The sequence below is a fragment of the Fulmarus glacialis genome, unplaced genomic scaffold, assembly GCF_000690835.1.
Source record: "Fulmarus glacialis isolate BGI_N327 unplaced genomic scaffold, ASM69083v1 scaffold12424, whole genome shotgun sequence".
Classification (NCBI taxonomy): domain Eukaryota; kingdom Metazoa; phylum Chordata; class Aves; order Procellariiformes; family Procellariidae; genus Fulmarus; species Fulmarus glacialis.
The window spans coordinates 1-15,010 of NW_009209968.1; the positions used below are offsets into that span (position 1 = coordinate 1).

Below are 15,010 nucleotides of genomic sequence, written 5' to 3' on the forward strand. Positions count from 1 at the left end.
GTGAGCCGCCAGCTTCTCTAGGAGAATGTAGTGCCACATGTGGGTTTCCGAGGCAAGCTAAATTCTCACCCCGAACCAATTCGGGCTTTGCAAAGACCCCTGCATCCTTCCTTCGAGCAGCACTAAGGAGCCTGCAGCATGCACTCATCAGAGCTCTGCCTTAGCCTATGGAATGAGTCTCGCAGACACCTCTCTGGGCTGTTTGCACAGCCTGGCCGCCAAAAGCGGTGCCTCCTTGCAGACAGTCCCAATGGAGCAGAAGCCAGGCAGTAATGTAACTGACATTTCATAGAGGGAAACCAAACCAGACAGAGGCAAAAACCCCAAGTCCCTGACGTTACCAAGCTATGTATTTCCTTTCCAGCTTAGCACCTGGCATGGCGTACATCAGCGGATGTGACCTTTCTCAAGTCTCTCTCGGCAAACCTGAGTCACTTTGATGCACTTCTAAGTCACAGGAGAATGTGAAGAGAAATTGCAGGAGATAAAGGATCTGGGGTAGCCACAGTAGCAGAAACTGGTCATATATTTGTAGGGGAAAACCAAAAAAAAAGACAAAGGAGGAAGTGAACATAAAAAGCATAAACTTACGGACCTGCGTTTTTTTTTTTTAAATTATAGTAACTACTGAAACGTGAAATACATATGTTAACTGCCAAACCTGCAGTCTGAAAGGAGCGTTCAAGAACTGCAAAATCTGAAAGGAGCGTTCAAGAACTGCAAAACCCAGCTCATTCATAGAAATTTTTTCCAACGAGGCTCTCAAATACCATCTGTTCTTGTCCTAATGCTTCTCCAAAACTGAACGTAGTAATGCAACAAGCAAAACAAACCTCCATTTTAAACAAATAGCCTTGTTAGAACTCCAGGCAGCCATATATGATAGCCTCATATTAAGGGAGAAAAAAAATTGTAGATAGAAATCCCAAAGACAAGAGGGGTTGGTTTTTTGTTTGGTTTTCCTCGGGTTTTTTGTAGCAATCTGACCTAATCTCTGTCTGTGGCTAATTACAAAAAACAATGTAAAGGGCTGGCCATGTGGCCTGTAACTCATGGCTAATGCAGTAGAAAAGAAGTTAAAGTTATTAATGAGAAAATGGCATTATTCTCACCCAGAAATACAAAATTATAGGAATTATTAGTCAGTTTTACACATGGTTCTTAGAACAATCAAGAGGCCAATTCTAGTGACAACATTCATGCAGACAGTTTTGTATGTGCTTAAGTGACTTCCGAATCAGGGCTCTATGGCAACCAAGATGCATTTAATTTACAAATCATATAGGTTTACCAAGTACTCTAAATGCCAATACAGTTCACACTAAAACCAGAGTCAGCATTGGTTTGCAGAATAAAAGAAGAACTGACCTGACCTAATGCAGTCAGGTTATTGCATTACACTGGAAAAAATTTCCAGTACAGCCTTATCTTTATCAGCTTAGATGAAGCTGCACAACTTAGACTCTGTCTTTCTCAAGTGCCTGACAATGGGGAAATCTGAATGGCTGAAAAACAGGAACTTACTTTGTAACACAAGCCCATACTTTTGAGAAGGGAAAGTTTCATTTCTGGCACGTAGGAAGACAAGCGTGGGCAGAAGGCAGCATCAATTTGTTCAAGATTCTCTGCCTATTTTTAACTACTTTCTGCCATTTTAGGGAGGATTGGAACAAAAAATCCAAGCAAGTTTTTCACAGAAGAGTGACAAGACTGAACATGGCAATTAAAAAATATTGTTATTCCTTTATTTAGAGTGAAATATCTACATTAGTTTATTTAAACCGGCAGTCTACCAACACCCAAATCCTCAAAAAAATCAAATCCTAAATGCCTCCAATCCTATCAAATGTTATTATGGTTTAATTCTTCTGATAGGATTCTATGTCTTGGCACAGTGATTGGATACAGTTCTACAGCAGTACAGCCAGCACAGACTGGCTCACAGGCATGCATTAGCACAAAAGCCAGCAATTACAGCCTCTGAGGGCTTGCTATTACAGGCCTTCAGCCACATTTGTCTGTCTTCAGTTTTCCAAACGTTGATGAGCAAATGCAACCCGTCCTCAGCTACCCTACCTCTGCTGTGCACTTCCAGGGCCAGTATCAGTTCCTTCTTCAGCCAGAGGGAACCCATGCCCTAGTTTGCAGGAAATCTCTTGTATCAGGAAGCTGTAGGAAGGCACAAGAACACAGTGCACTCAGGCATCTTCCTGTGCAGTTAAAGAGGGCCAGAAAACAAGTAAGATTCGTGGAAAGAGCTGATGAGCCCACACCACAGAGGAGCTCTGCTGCCACTGCAGCACTTCTGGCAAGCCAACAGCTCATCCGTTCCTGTGGGCTGTGTTTTCACCATATAACCCACAACCTCAGATAGCTGATTAGTTATCTGCACCTTGCTCAGTTACGTGGAAACACCGTACTTGCTTTATTGCCTCTCAAGTGCAGCCTACAAACTTGATCAGCATCGTTTCCAATAATTTGTTGGGTGTTCCCTGGAATGCATTTCTTGGATTCATCCATTGCACTTTGCCATCCAATTCACTGCAAGATGAGAGCATTTAGGCCACAGCACACTTTCAAAGACCTCCACATTCACAACAGGGGCTCTATGTTTTTGAAGGGGCTGAGCCTTATCATCTTGAACGTCCCAGCAACTCTCGGGTCAGAACTGCTGCCAGGCCAGATTTAGAGAGAAAAACACTACACACAGCGCTCTCAAATCGCACAGAAAGCCAAGGGCAAGGCAGCATGTGAACTCAAAGCCTGCTAAGCCATAGGACTGACCATTTGGTTATCCTGCTTTCTGCGAGAATTATACACACTGGAGTAACTTTTTGCTCACTTGTACCCTCCAATCATACACATCATACATGTTCATCTAGCTGCTACCACAATTTATTTCAAAAAGTCACTATCACACTTCGTATATAATACAAATGTTTATATACATTGTATATACACTTCAAAATACGAAATCACTGCTAAGTACACCATATGTATAACATATAAGAAAACATATGTTTAAAAACATGTTTCTAGACACCAGTTGTATTCTTGAATACATTTCCTGTTGCGTATTTTGGCATATGCTTTGGTACTGTACTATATAAAATACCTATCTCTAATGAGTTATCTACTGAGGAGTTATATTTGAAGTGAAAAACACTTCTGAATTATATAACTTTCAAGTTTACTTCTCCTTCAACTTTTACACTGAGGTATATAAATTACATCAAAAGGTACTGACAATAACACTTCAGGTTTCTCTCAGACACTTCAGATTTTGAACGCTTTCCAAAACTACAGACTGATTAACTTGTGGTAAAATGTTACAGAAGTAAAATTCATTTCATACAGTGTACAGGCAAACCACCAGGTATTTTAACTGCACAGAGACCAAATCAAGAACACTTCTTCAGTTCTGAATGCAGGTTCCATTGACGGCATGCACAAGCTGATCATCCACATGAATGGTCAGAGCATAGTTTAGGCATCTATCCACTGTTACATGATCTTTGCACATCTTTGCTAAAATGCAACCCTTGAAGGCCCAGAGAGTCAGCACAGTGTTAAGAGCTCAGCTCTTGCCTCTTATCAACAGAGAACATCTAAGGAGTTACTCTTTTCTAAACCATCACAAACATTCATAAGCAGAAAAACTCTAAATGTCCATGTACATGTTCCTAAACCTGAGACATTAACAGACTTTTCCAAAATCCAGAGCACTGTCTGGAACCAAACTTGCTTGCGGGTTTCTCCCTACATCCACAGCAAGCAATCAAGTTCCACAAAAGTAGTTTTAGCTAAACAGTTTTACTGTGGAGATGTCCAAGCTTGACTGAAGCATATGATGATAGACACACCAGGGTATTCAGCACAACAGGATGTCCACCAAGGGGAAGCACACAGCATGTCGGTCGCACAGGGCTTATAGACAAAACATTAGTTATACACGGAAACTACTGAAGTTTACAGTGCAGACAAGTGGTACTCTACATTTCCCCCTGTTTCGAACTACAGTTTCCACTATAATGTTCTAATCAGAAATTACCATTCCCTTTGCTTTCTGGCAATCCGCATATTCTACTTCCCACACACATGAAGATCTCCATGGAGATTTCCAAACAGTTGGAGATCTGGAGCTACCTGGTGATCTTGAGTAATTCCATTTGTTGGCCTGACAATGGGGATACTGCTCAATGTGTTAACATGACATTTTCTCAATGGATATGTTTGAAGAAATGCAGAAAGGAGAGAAGTGGCATTGAATAGCCATCTCTCAACAGTCACTTAACAACTAGCACCAGAATTCTTGTGCTATTCTGGTGCACGGCCAGCACAAGTTACTGTGGGATGGCTGGAAGATAACGGACACATAATGAGCGATCCAAACTAGGCAGCTGCAGGCTGTGCTAAGCTTGAAGGTCGTTTACAGAGATAGGGAAGTTTGAGAAACTGAGTACTTGGCAAGAAATCAAAGAAGTTGGACTGAAAAGCAAGTAAAAGAGGATGTCAGCAAGGACACAGATGTTACAGAACGAAAGCGCGTGGACAGAAGGCTAGCACAAATCATAGCCGAGTTACAAGCGCGTGAATTATTGCAATAGCCTATGGGAGCTGTGTGTTGGGGGGCGTGCTTATGACAACTGTATAAATTGAATTAAAGCTGTGTAATAAAGTGGCATTAACCTGATCATATTGATCGACTGTGTTGTGTCCGTGACTTCCACGTCAAGTTACCAGCAATGACAACCGTCTCTAGAGGCACAGCTGACAAATGCCACTCGACCAAGAAGAAACAACTTGAAAAAATGGAAGCACAAAGGAAGCTGGCTAGGTTCATCAGGGGACATTCTCCACCTAAAGTGAGGAGAGTTCATTTGGGAACTAGACTGAAACACTGGAGATAACTTGCACTGAGAACAGAGAGACATGCTCTGCTTAGCATCTCAGAATTGTAAGACAAGATATAAACTCACTCATAAAGCAGGTCTTTTGATTTCCCTGTTTTTCCGTCTGCTCAATGAATCAGCTCTTACAGCTTCATAAACATTTCATTCAGTCCAAAGACAACTGCCCATCACTACATACAGAATTGGCTAGAAATGCACGGAGGACTATTATCAACTCAGCCCTGGCAACAGGGATGCTGCAGGATCTGCCTAAGAGAAAGAATCACATGATTCCACCAAGAACAGCTACTCCCATGGGTCCTAATGCCAAAGGGGCTGCTCATTGAGACTCAAAGGAACCGAAGCGCAATTAAACAGTTACACACATCCACACATACAGCCACAGAATGCTCTGTCACATGACTTGATACAATTGATTGGCTCAGAAATGCAGGAAACAGTAATGCAATGTGGAGTCAGTTTTTGATGAGACTAGAATTGGAGTCAATTTGTTCTTCCTGGATAGGAATTCGAAAGCTCCTTTCTTCTGAAAGACAAATAATAAAAAAAAATACTGTACAGAGTAGAAGGGGCAGGAAAAGGGAAGCCAAGGACTTTTCTAGTTTCATGGGTGACTGGGCACTTATGAGTGACATTTAGGTCAGTGCTTGCCTTTCCAGCCAGTGCTAGGAAACACCAGAAAATACACTTTACCATTTTGCTCTGTGAATGGAACATGAGGCAGCTGTGGGCTGACTCAAGAGTCAGGCTGCCACTTAATTCTGAATATAGAGTTCAGCTCTTCTCAGTCAAACCTTTCCTGAGTTTGCAGGAGACACTTCAAGACAGTTCATTTCTATGTAGGCAAAAAGGTTCACAATACACTCTTTTAAAGACTGTTGATTCTGGATCCTCTCTGTACTGAATAGAATTCCCTGCACAAAATCATTACATCATTTTTGCAGGGACTAAGGGAGGAAAAAGCTAGGAGGAGTTAAAATCAGAGAAAAAGAGAGAGAGAGAATCCTTCTGCATGGCAACAAGCAGGGGAATCTGTACTCTGTAAGAATGCAAACTTGAGACTCTATGACCGCCAGTGCATCAGGACTAAATAGAGGCTCAACCACTGGTATTAACTGCAGATGACACTGTGCTACTTAGCCAGGTAGACTTCATTATGACTGAAACAATTATCAAAGTTCAAATAGGGGCCCTGATTATTCTCTTTCCTATACAACTTTTCCCCATAAAAAGAAACTCACGCTGATGGTTGTTTTTATAAGGCCTCCTCTTGGTCTCTTTTTTGGCTGCTTGGATAATCAACAGGAGGATGGACATTCCACTCACCATGAGCAGTATCAGACAAATAAGGATAAGTGATAAAGACCCTGGAAGAAAAACAGAAGAAGAATACACTAAAAAAGATTCATGGTTCCAGCTGGAGTTTCCATGGCTTTCCAGCTTCAAAAGAAGGAACCTAGAACTCCCGAAGTACCCCTGAACCACAAAGCCTGAAAGTCCCAGCTGCCAAGCAGACTAGCACGAAGTCTGGAATCCTGTGCGTGTCTCACGGAAAGACTGTGTAAAATACAGACATGGCTTCTGAGAAAAGTTTCCAATTAAATGATTTTCAGGTGAAAATTCCTGACCAGCTCTAGTAAATAGAGAGACTACACGTGGTCATTCCCTCTCCTTACCCCAGTTAGTCTCTGTGGGGCTGGTCGTATCCGGGCAAATGAAAGTAATCACACTGGGTCTGGATGGTGAGAATATTGCAGTCGACATATTATTCTTGTGCTCAGTGGTGGAAAGATTCAAAGCAGGTGTTACACTCTGAGAGGCAGCTGGCTGTGTGACATGGTTGCTGCAAACAGCATCATGTGTTTTCGTCCCTCGTTGAAGAGTGTTTTTCCCAAGAATGCTGCAGCTAGAGATGCAAAATAAATTAGCATAGTTTTTCAAACAGTTGCAGTAATGACTTTATAAGTGATCTCCATGGAACAAGTGAGTGAACATTACAATTCTTGTTTTATCAATACAAACTCAGGCTTAACCTTTCCTAGATTCTACAGATATCTGAAGAACAACTAAGCTAATCAAAGTTATTACTGGAAAAAAACTGACATTCTGTTTTTCTTAGCATCTGTGCACGTAACAGCCTTGGAGCACAGCGACATTTGGCATGGGAACTTTTTGCTACAGACACAAAACATCTAGATGTTTAAAAAAAAGGCTGAAAATACTGTTGTTGCCGTAAGTGAAGAAAGAAAGGGCAGAAAGCAGACAGATGCTTCAAACCAGTACACAGACTGCTCAAGGCTCCCCAGAGTCATGAGGAACATGGTTTCACTGCACCTACTGCAGGTTTACTCTACACACCATGATTTGGGCATCAACTGCTACAGAAGTAAACCCAAAATATTGCTCTGAACACGTCTGGATCAGTGATACATACTTGGTCCAAGGTCGACAGTTTTCATTTTCCCCTATGGAATAAGACCCTTCAGGACATGGTAAGCATACTGGGGAAAAAAGAGAGAGGCAGAATTTGAGTTCAGTTAGCAACATAACTGTATGACAGCTACACAGCAATTACACTAAGAGCTTATACAAGTAGTCTAGCTTTCAGACCAGACCCAACGAAACCCACATAGCCTCTAAAAACCATAGTCATTGGGTCAGAAGTAACACAATATGCTCAGTGGTTCATTTTAGTCTGCAACTGGCAAGGTTTCCTGTTTTCTCTACTGGCTAATTACGGATATTAACAAGCAGAGCATTAAGACTTCTGACAGCTCAGGAATCGCAGAGCAACAGTCTGCACAACTACCCTGCTAGAACACTTGTGTGGAGATATCAATGAGACAAATGACAACAGCTTTTACACTAGAAGTAACAACCATCTCATCTGAAGCGGAGGCAAGAGTTTGGAGAGTCTAACACATCACTAACTTACCACTTCCCAGTGTAAAGCTGACATCTGGCATGTAACCTGCCATACACTTGCAAATTCTATCAGAGGTCTTCTCACACTTCTTCACTTCCACACTCCCCTTCCCTAGCAACAACAGAATAAAGGGCAAGTGAGAGACAAGAAATAAGAAAGAAAAAAAATCAATTACTCAGTGCCTATCTGATGTGCATAGAAACAACTGCAGAGAACAGAGTTTATTAACAATTCTGAAGACACCAATTTTCAGGTAGTGCAAGGCTGCTTCCCTTTGAAGGCTCTACCATCAGTACCAACCAGGAGATATAGCTATTGAAATAACAACCCAGTCTTTGGACTTGGTCGTCTCCAGTGACAGGCCTTATGACATCAATCTTTGAGGAGCACACAAAGATAAGAAAGCATATGAAGACTGATTGCGTCCCAAATTTATATCAAGAAATGACCATTACACAGCTGACTTACTAGCGTTGCAGATTGTACAACTCTGGCAGAAGTTGTGGTTGTGCTCACTGCTAAAGTATTCGTCTTGACAGGGGGCACAGACCGTGTCTGTTGTTGCTGTGCAGCGGATTCTCATTCTTTCACCTAGAACAAAGACCACGTAGAAGGAGGAACTGATTGTTATCAGAAGGAAATCCTCTTCATTTTCATGCATTAGAATGAGAGTGCCCGGAAAGCGACAGTTCCACTTACAACTCTGGCTAAAAACATTCAGCAGATTTAGACATGCCAGAATACCTAGAAGTTTTGACCCACAGCATCACTGTAAATTAAGCAGCTAAAATGGGCTAGCAGGGGCCTGATGACTTGCTGAGAGTTGAGGCAATGCCCCAAATGATTCTCCCAGTGGATTCCAAATATCACTTCTCTAGACCACATTTTCATAAAGTTTAGACATCACAGTTTGCAGCCAATGTCAGTTAGGAAAAAAAGCAGATTTTTAGCATAGCAATAGGTCTGATCTCCAGTGTAATACAATGGCTTTATGACAGATCCTGCCTTCCCTTATGAGATAAATCATGCAATTCATCCTGAAGTAATCCCAAACAAAAGATGTACAATATACAAAAGGTACAAAAGATGGCAATGGACTGCTCAGGTTTGCAGAAAATTCATTAGTGAAGCAGTCAAGAATAAATGTTTCTAGTATCTTTCTGTTGGCATTCTGAAAGCTCATTAGGCATGAAAGAATGCGGTTGTATTTTGATACGCATCTGTACTGCACCCAACAACATCAAAGATGTTACTAGCTCCATTTCATAAACAGTGAGATGCAGCGCAAGATGTAAGGCAGGCATTTGTTACTATCCCAAACAGTATCTGTGTATCACACATTGCATTTAGAAACAAGCTCTGAATGCCTGCGCCCACACTGTATGATACACAGTACTTACACAGAAGTTCGGCTTGATGCACTAGATGACAAGGTTCGTGAGCAAAGCGACTTGCCCAAACTGAAACAGCAAGTTAACAGCGGATTTTGGAAAAGGAGCCAGACACGTTCCTTCTATCTCACTAGCTTCTCTCCGTACAACACAGGCTGCCGGAACTATAGACAGCTTTAATGACTAGGATTTTTACAGTTGAACTTAAATACATCCTTATTCTCACAGACTGTTTCTTTCATTTTGGTTCTCCATTCTCCCATTCTGTAGGTGAACAATGAGCACCAAGTCTCTTGCTCACTCTAACTTTCTCTGCCTTCTATTGAGTGCTATCAGTGGCAAAATACAGGAGATTTTTAGTGACCAAAATACATGCAATACACTTCTACATTTTTACCATCTATACAATCAGGAAGAGACCATGAAGAAATGTTTCCCCAACAGCAGCAGATTTGCTAACAATGCAAAAAACCCGATAAAAGTTTTTTCAGCGTAAGGAAGAAAAAAAACTTTAGATAAAGGATTATCTGTATCTGCACACAAGTATGCCTTTCTTTAAATTGAGTTCAGAAACACTCAGATTTAAATAGTTTTGAAAATAATGCAATAAACTGCTTCAAGCCTTAGATTAAAGGTTGAATTTATTCCAGTTAGCATCTTTGAAGCACCAGTTCATACCATATCCATTTTGTGTAGTAGACTTAATTTTGAAAATAAAAAGTAACTATTCTGAAAGATGCACATAAAAACATACGCAAGATTTTAAGGTGTAACTGCATTTACAGACATGATCTACGCTCCCTCTAGGCACGCAGATGTACCATTCTTTTAGTACAGTCAATATTGACTGTACTAAAAATAATCCCTTCTGTTAAGGGGATTGCCCCTTGAACAGCAGTATTATCTATTAATTGTTGTTACTCTTTATCACTAAGTAATTTCTACAATGAAATCCCAACTATTAAAGTATTTGAGGTTTGGTATTTTGCATTTGTGCTTCTCAATACAGCATTGCCTTCAGAGATACAGAGATTGTGGAAAAAAACACATATGCGTGCCCAGAATTCAGACTAATTCAGTTTCTACAAAAAGAAAGGAGGAAACAAATACATTTCCTGTGAAATTACACTTTGCTAATATCTGTCTATGAATCAAGCATATCTTTTTCTTTAAAAAACCATGAAGTCTTAAGTAGTATAAACCTTCCTACAAAAGAAAGCTTAAAAAACATCTTTAGCAACAGAATTAATTACCTGAAGTTTTACATTATTATGCAAGATTTCTGAGCTTCTTTATGTGATAGGTAAAGGACTGTAATGTAAATGCTACCATCTTTTCTCAGCTAATATTCCCACAATGAAAATGCACCAGACTGACACATTAAGGAAGCTAAGCCACACATAAGAAGTTAAAGAACATGTAGCTCTTTCAGAGAGGATTCCTAAATTTAGTATGTTATAGAAATAATCTTTGTCAGTCTAGACCGATATGAAAGTTTCCTCATCAAATGCTTTTTCTCCATGTTATGCTTCCTACACTTGAATGATATTTCCATCAAGCTGTTTTCTACCACCCATGGGTTATTAACCGATAGATATTACATAGAGCAAGTATAATTTTCTCTGGATGTGTGTTACTTACCAGGGGCACAGTCCTTGCAGCATTTTTCATGGAAAAGGTATTGATGTTCCTTGCATTTCAATCCCAAGCAATGGCTAATAGTGACTACCAGCAGCAAGAACAAAACAGTAGAAAAATGCAAGTAAAAACCTACAGCTACCATAATGCAGCCCTACCGTCCCAGCAAAATTCTGATAGCGGCAAACTCTTGGAGAAGTGATTCTAAACCACTGGTGACCAGAACAAATTCATATGTCAGCTGCTGGGAAATTCCCAGCATGTGCTCCACGCCCCCATCCTTCTTCCCGCACCCCACAAACCTGTTTTTTGCAGTTCACAATTGAAACATTCACAGGCAGAAAGACAGCACGCTGAATAGCGTTATGAAAAGACTTCTATTCATAGCCTTAAAACAGAGTGCTTCCAGCCAGGTACGTACCTCTCTACATAGTATTAAAGCACAGGCCTTGAATGCCAGGAGAACTAGAAGAGATGATCCTTGTTATTGTAAAGAGGAATATTAAAGCAATACAGAGGTAACGCCTGAAAACCTTTACGGACGAGCGCCATAGGTAAAATGAAACATAGCCCACATAGGTTTGCTCCTTAAAAGGCGAAGTACAGACAGATTCTCTCCCCTTGGTCTCACAGTAATGGCAGACCCGTGACTTTTATTGCTGCATGAAAACCAACGTTGTTAATGCATTTCTCTTCTCAGGGAGGATGTGGAATCACAAGTCATCAGTCATCTTGATATTGCCCTCAGGAGCTAGCAAAAGCTACAGATGAGAAGCATTTCCATTTCAACTCTTAATATGAGACTCCCTGCATTGCCATTGAAGAAAAGTAAGCTCCTGACTCCAAAATAGAGACTTTGTGTTACCCCTACCATTTGCTCCCATGGAAATAAAAGCTTCCAGCAGCGGTGCGCTCTGCAAAAGCAAAGGATGCAATATTCACGTACCAGCTACTTTTGATGCCTATTTTGTTCCACAGAAGCATGTTAACTCTGGAATCCAAACCCCAAGAAGGCTTCTCCATCCGGCTGGGCAAGCCAGCAACAACAGGACAGAAGTGGAGGAGGCTGAATAGCATGCTGGCCTTGCAGTCCTGCCCTCGCCTAACACAAATATGTAAAGTAGAGAAAAAATTGATCATACTAGGAATTAGTCAGTTTAACTTTCTAGGCTCGTTATTAGAATTTTACCAATTTGATCTTATTGATCTAGGATCTAAATTTTAGGTCTTCCAGTTCTAAGAGACTTGAGCAATTCTTATGCAAAGGCCCAAGTAAACCAGACATCCTACGTAATCAAAGATGTTTTATTTGTTAGTTAAAAAACAGCCAGAATTCCCAGACAAAGCAGATCTACAGTCAATTTACATCTAAATGCAAAGGAGATTTGATTGCAACGAAAGTACATTTGGAATCCAATTAGCCTGCAGTATTTGGGAGGACTGAATAGCAATATCGTGGCATGTTTTATCCAGAACTGCTGCTTTTCATTTCTTTCTTAAATTTCTGTTAGACTGTTTAAGAGTGGAAGGGGAGACAAAAGTGTTACAAAACAGCAACTATTTTTCTACTTCTCTTATTTTCCAAGCATTTTGGAAAACCACCACTATGGAAAAGAAGTTATACCTTAAAACCATTCTTTTCAAAAGGAAACAAAGCTGACAGCAAGTAAACCATACCAGCTGAACCTCAACTACCTTCACACTCAGTAGCTGCATGCAGGAAATATCCAAATCTCTTCCCACTGTAGTATCACACTCTATGCCATTCAAGTGGCTTTACGCCTCATGACTCAGTCATTCCCTCAGCACTATTTAACCAGCTTTTCCCCCCCCCAATTCTCTTTCACAAGCAGACTTTACCTATTCAGTAACTCAATTATTACTCAGTAAGAAGCTGAAAATGCAAACTTCTATGATGTTCACAAAAAAGATAAGGTTAAAATTCTGCTATATAAATTTAAACTGAAAACTCCCAAATTACTAGAGCAGTGATGATGAATCACTGATATTCTTGTTAAGGATACTTTAATACAAATTAAATGCTCATTTAATAAAAGCAGTTAGCACACAAACTTCATATACCATCTTGAGAATTCAACTTTTATATATGGCATCCTTAAGTGTTACCAGGCTTGATATTGCCAGATTCCTTTACGTGGCCATATTATGCAAGTAAATAAAACAGGGAGAAAACACAGCGATTATCCCATAGCATTTCGCATCTAGCAAAATCCTTGGCTGGATTTTCACCAATGCAAATTAACCCCTCCCAAATGCTGCTTGGCATTGCTGTGGGGATCACATGTGCCACCAGCTGCTCCCAAAAAACAGCCTGATGCAGCTACTCTGGCTGTAGTAGGAGAGGAGAGCTTCAGAGTGGTGAATTGAGCCATGCTATGGCTCAGCAATAAGACCCTGTTCCTGTTCTGCTTTTATTTAATATACATGCACCATTTTTGACTATAGACGCTTATCCTAGATATTCTAAACAAGCTTTTGAATTCTGGAAAGACAAAACATGTCCGTGAGATAGCAGTACTCAGATACCAAGTCCTATTAACAGTAGGCAAGTTGCTTGTGTACATGAAGGAAAAAAAAAAAAAAGAACATGGAACTCAAAACTAGTGCTTAATAAAAAGCTTTAAAGACAAAGTCACTAGATTCCTTAGGGATTACAGGCAAATAAGGGTTCCCCTATGGGAAAGGGCCTACAAAGATCTGAGAAAGACTGAGCGCATATAAAATACCTGAAGAATTTTTATAAATAAATAAGTCTATGGACAAACTAGAATAGTTTGAACTTCTAAAATTCCAGGACAGGAATAATCTCATATACCTCCAAATCTCACCATGCAGTCCGCTTTATCCTTACAGCTGTTAGTTAACATATGATCCTGATTTCTGGCAGAGAAAAACAAAACACATTAAGGTGCAGAACTCCATGCATACATCAAAAAAGAATTTTTCGCAGTTGTTCCTCAAGTTTCAGATTTATCAGGAGTGTGGCAAATACTGCAACAACAGTACATACCTTAACATTTTTGCAGTTGCTAGCCAAATACTGTGTTACCCTGTATTTTTCAAAGGATTCCATGCTGACATTATCACAAGATTAAACTAAGACTGCGTATGCATAACCTTTGCCTCTATTGACAAATAAAGTTCCAAATTTCATCATCATATTTCAGCTGCTCAAGAATTCCTCTGCAAACTAGCACTTGTTTTCTAAGCATCAAGTCTGACAAGATAGAACTTGTCCGCTCAAATTATATCTAAATTGAATTATGCAAACAACTAGAGTATATATAATACAAGAACACAGTCAGGACATTTATACAATTATCAACTAATATTACTAAAAGTTTTGTCTTGACTAGATTGCGAACAACCACATTGCAAAACTGTATGTTTACATGTATAATTTTGTTCAAAGTGCAGGTAATTGCATAGCTATGAAGCCTTAGTTAAAACAACAGCAAAGCAAAACCTAGACCTTTTGCCAATAAATCTAAAACAGCCATACCTATGACTTCTGCTAAGCACCACATTTTTAGACACAGGATCTTGTTTTGAACATCTCCAACTTCTAGCCATATTAAAATCTCACTACCCTGCAATCAAGTACATGTGGGGCGTTGGTAAAGGGGTGAAAGGAAGTGGGGGCTGACTAACATGGCAGACGTTCTAAGCTCATTTTAACACGAGATTATCAACTGAATTTATCCCTCTCTTACAGTTCTTTCAAAATCGTATTTTAATTTGTCTGTCTCCTGAAGAGTTTCAATTTTTCCCACTCACTGACAAACCTAAAAACAGCAACATTTCCAAAGCATGGAGAAAAATATTTAATGAAAAAAGATATATGTATATAAGACGACACTGATACAAGCCACTTAACAAAAACAAAAAAACAAAAAAAAAACAAAAAAAAAAAAGAGAGGGAATACTGAAACAGAAATAGACAGCAATACTTATATTTACATTATATTAAGAGAATAAATTTAATCAAATATAACATCTCACTTGGATTTTCAGGCAACCCTTCAGAAAGAGGGGTTTTTACAGTACAGATGGAACCAGAGTAAAAATAAATTTTCTATTTTAGACAGTAGTGGATATGACCCTTGGGTTGCAAGATGCTT

General features: G+C 39.9%; 1 protein-coding gene across 1 annotated transcript; it reads right to left on the reverse strand.

Annotated features, from left to right (window-relative positions):
- Nucleotides 1-5,368: 5,368 nt before the first annotated feature.
- On the reverse strand, nt 5,369-8,422 carry TNFRSF4 (tumor necrosis factor receptor superfamily, member 4). The gene is made up of 6 exons (XM_009577017.1): nt 8,308-8,422; nt 7,849-7,950; nt 7,348-7,414; nt 6,590-6,819; nt 6,155-6,280; nt 5,369-5,436 (listed from the first exon to the last, which is right to left on the reverse strand). The coding sequence occupies exons 1-6, from the start codon at nt 8,420-8,422 to the stop codon at nt 5,369-5,371; spliced, it is 708 nt and encodes a 235-aa protein (XP_009575312.1).
- Between the last annotated feature and the right edge of the window lie 6,588 nt (nt 8,423-15,010).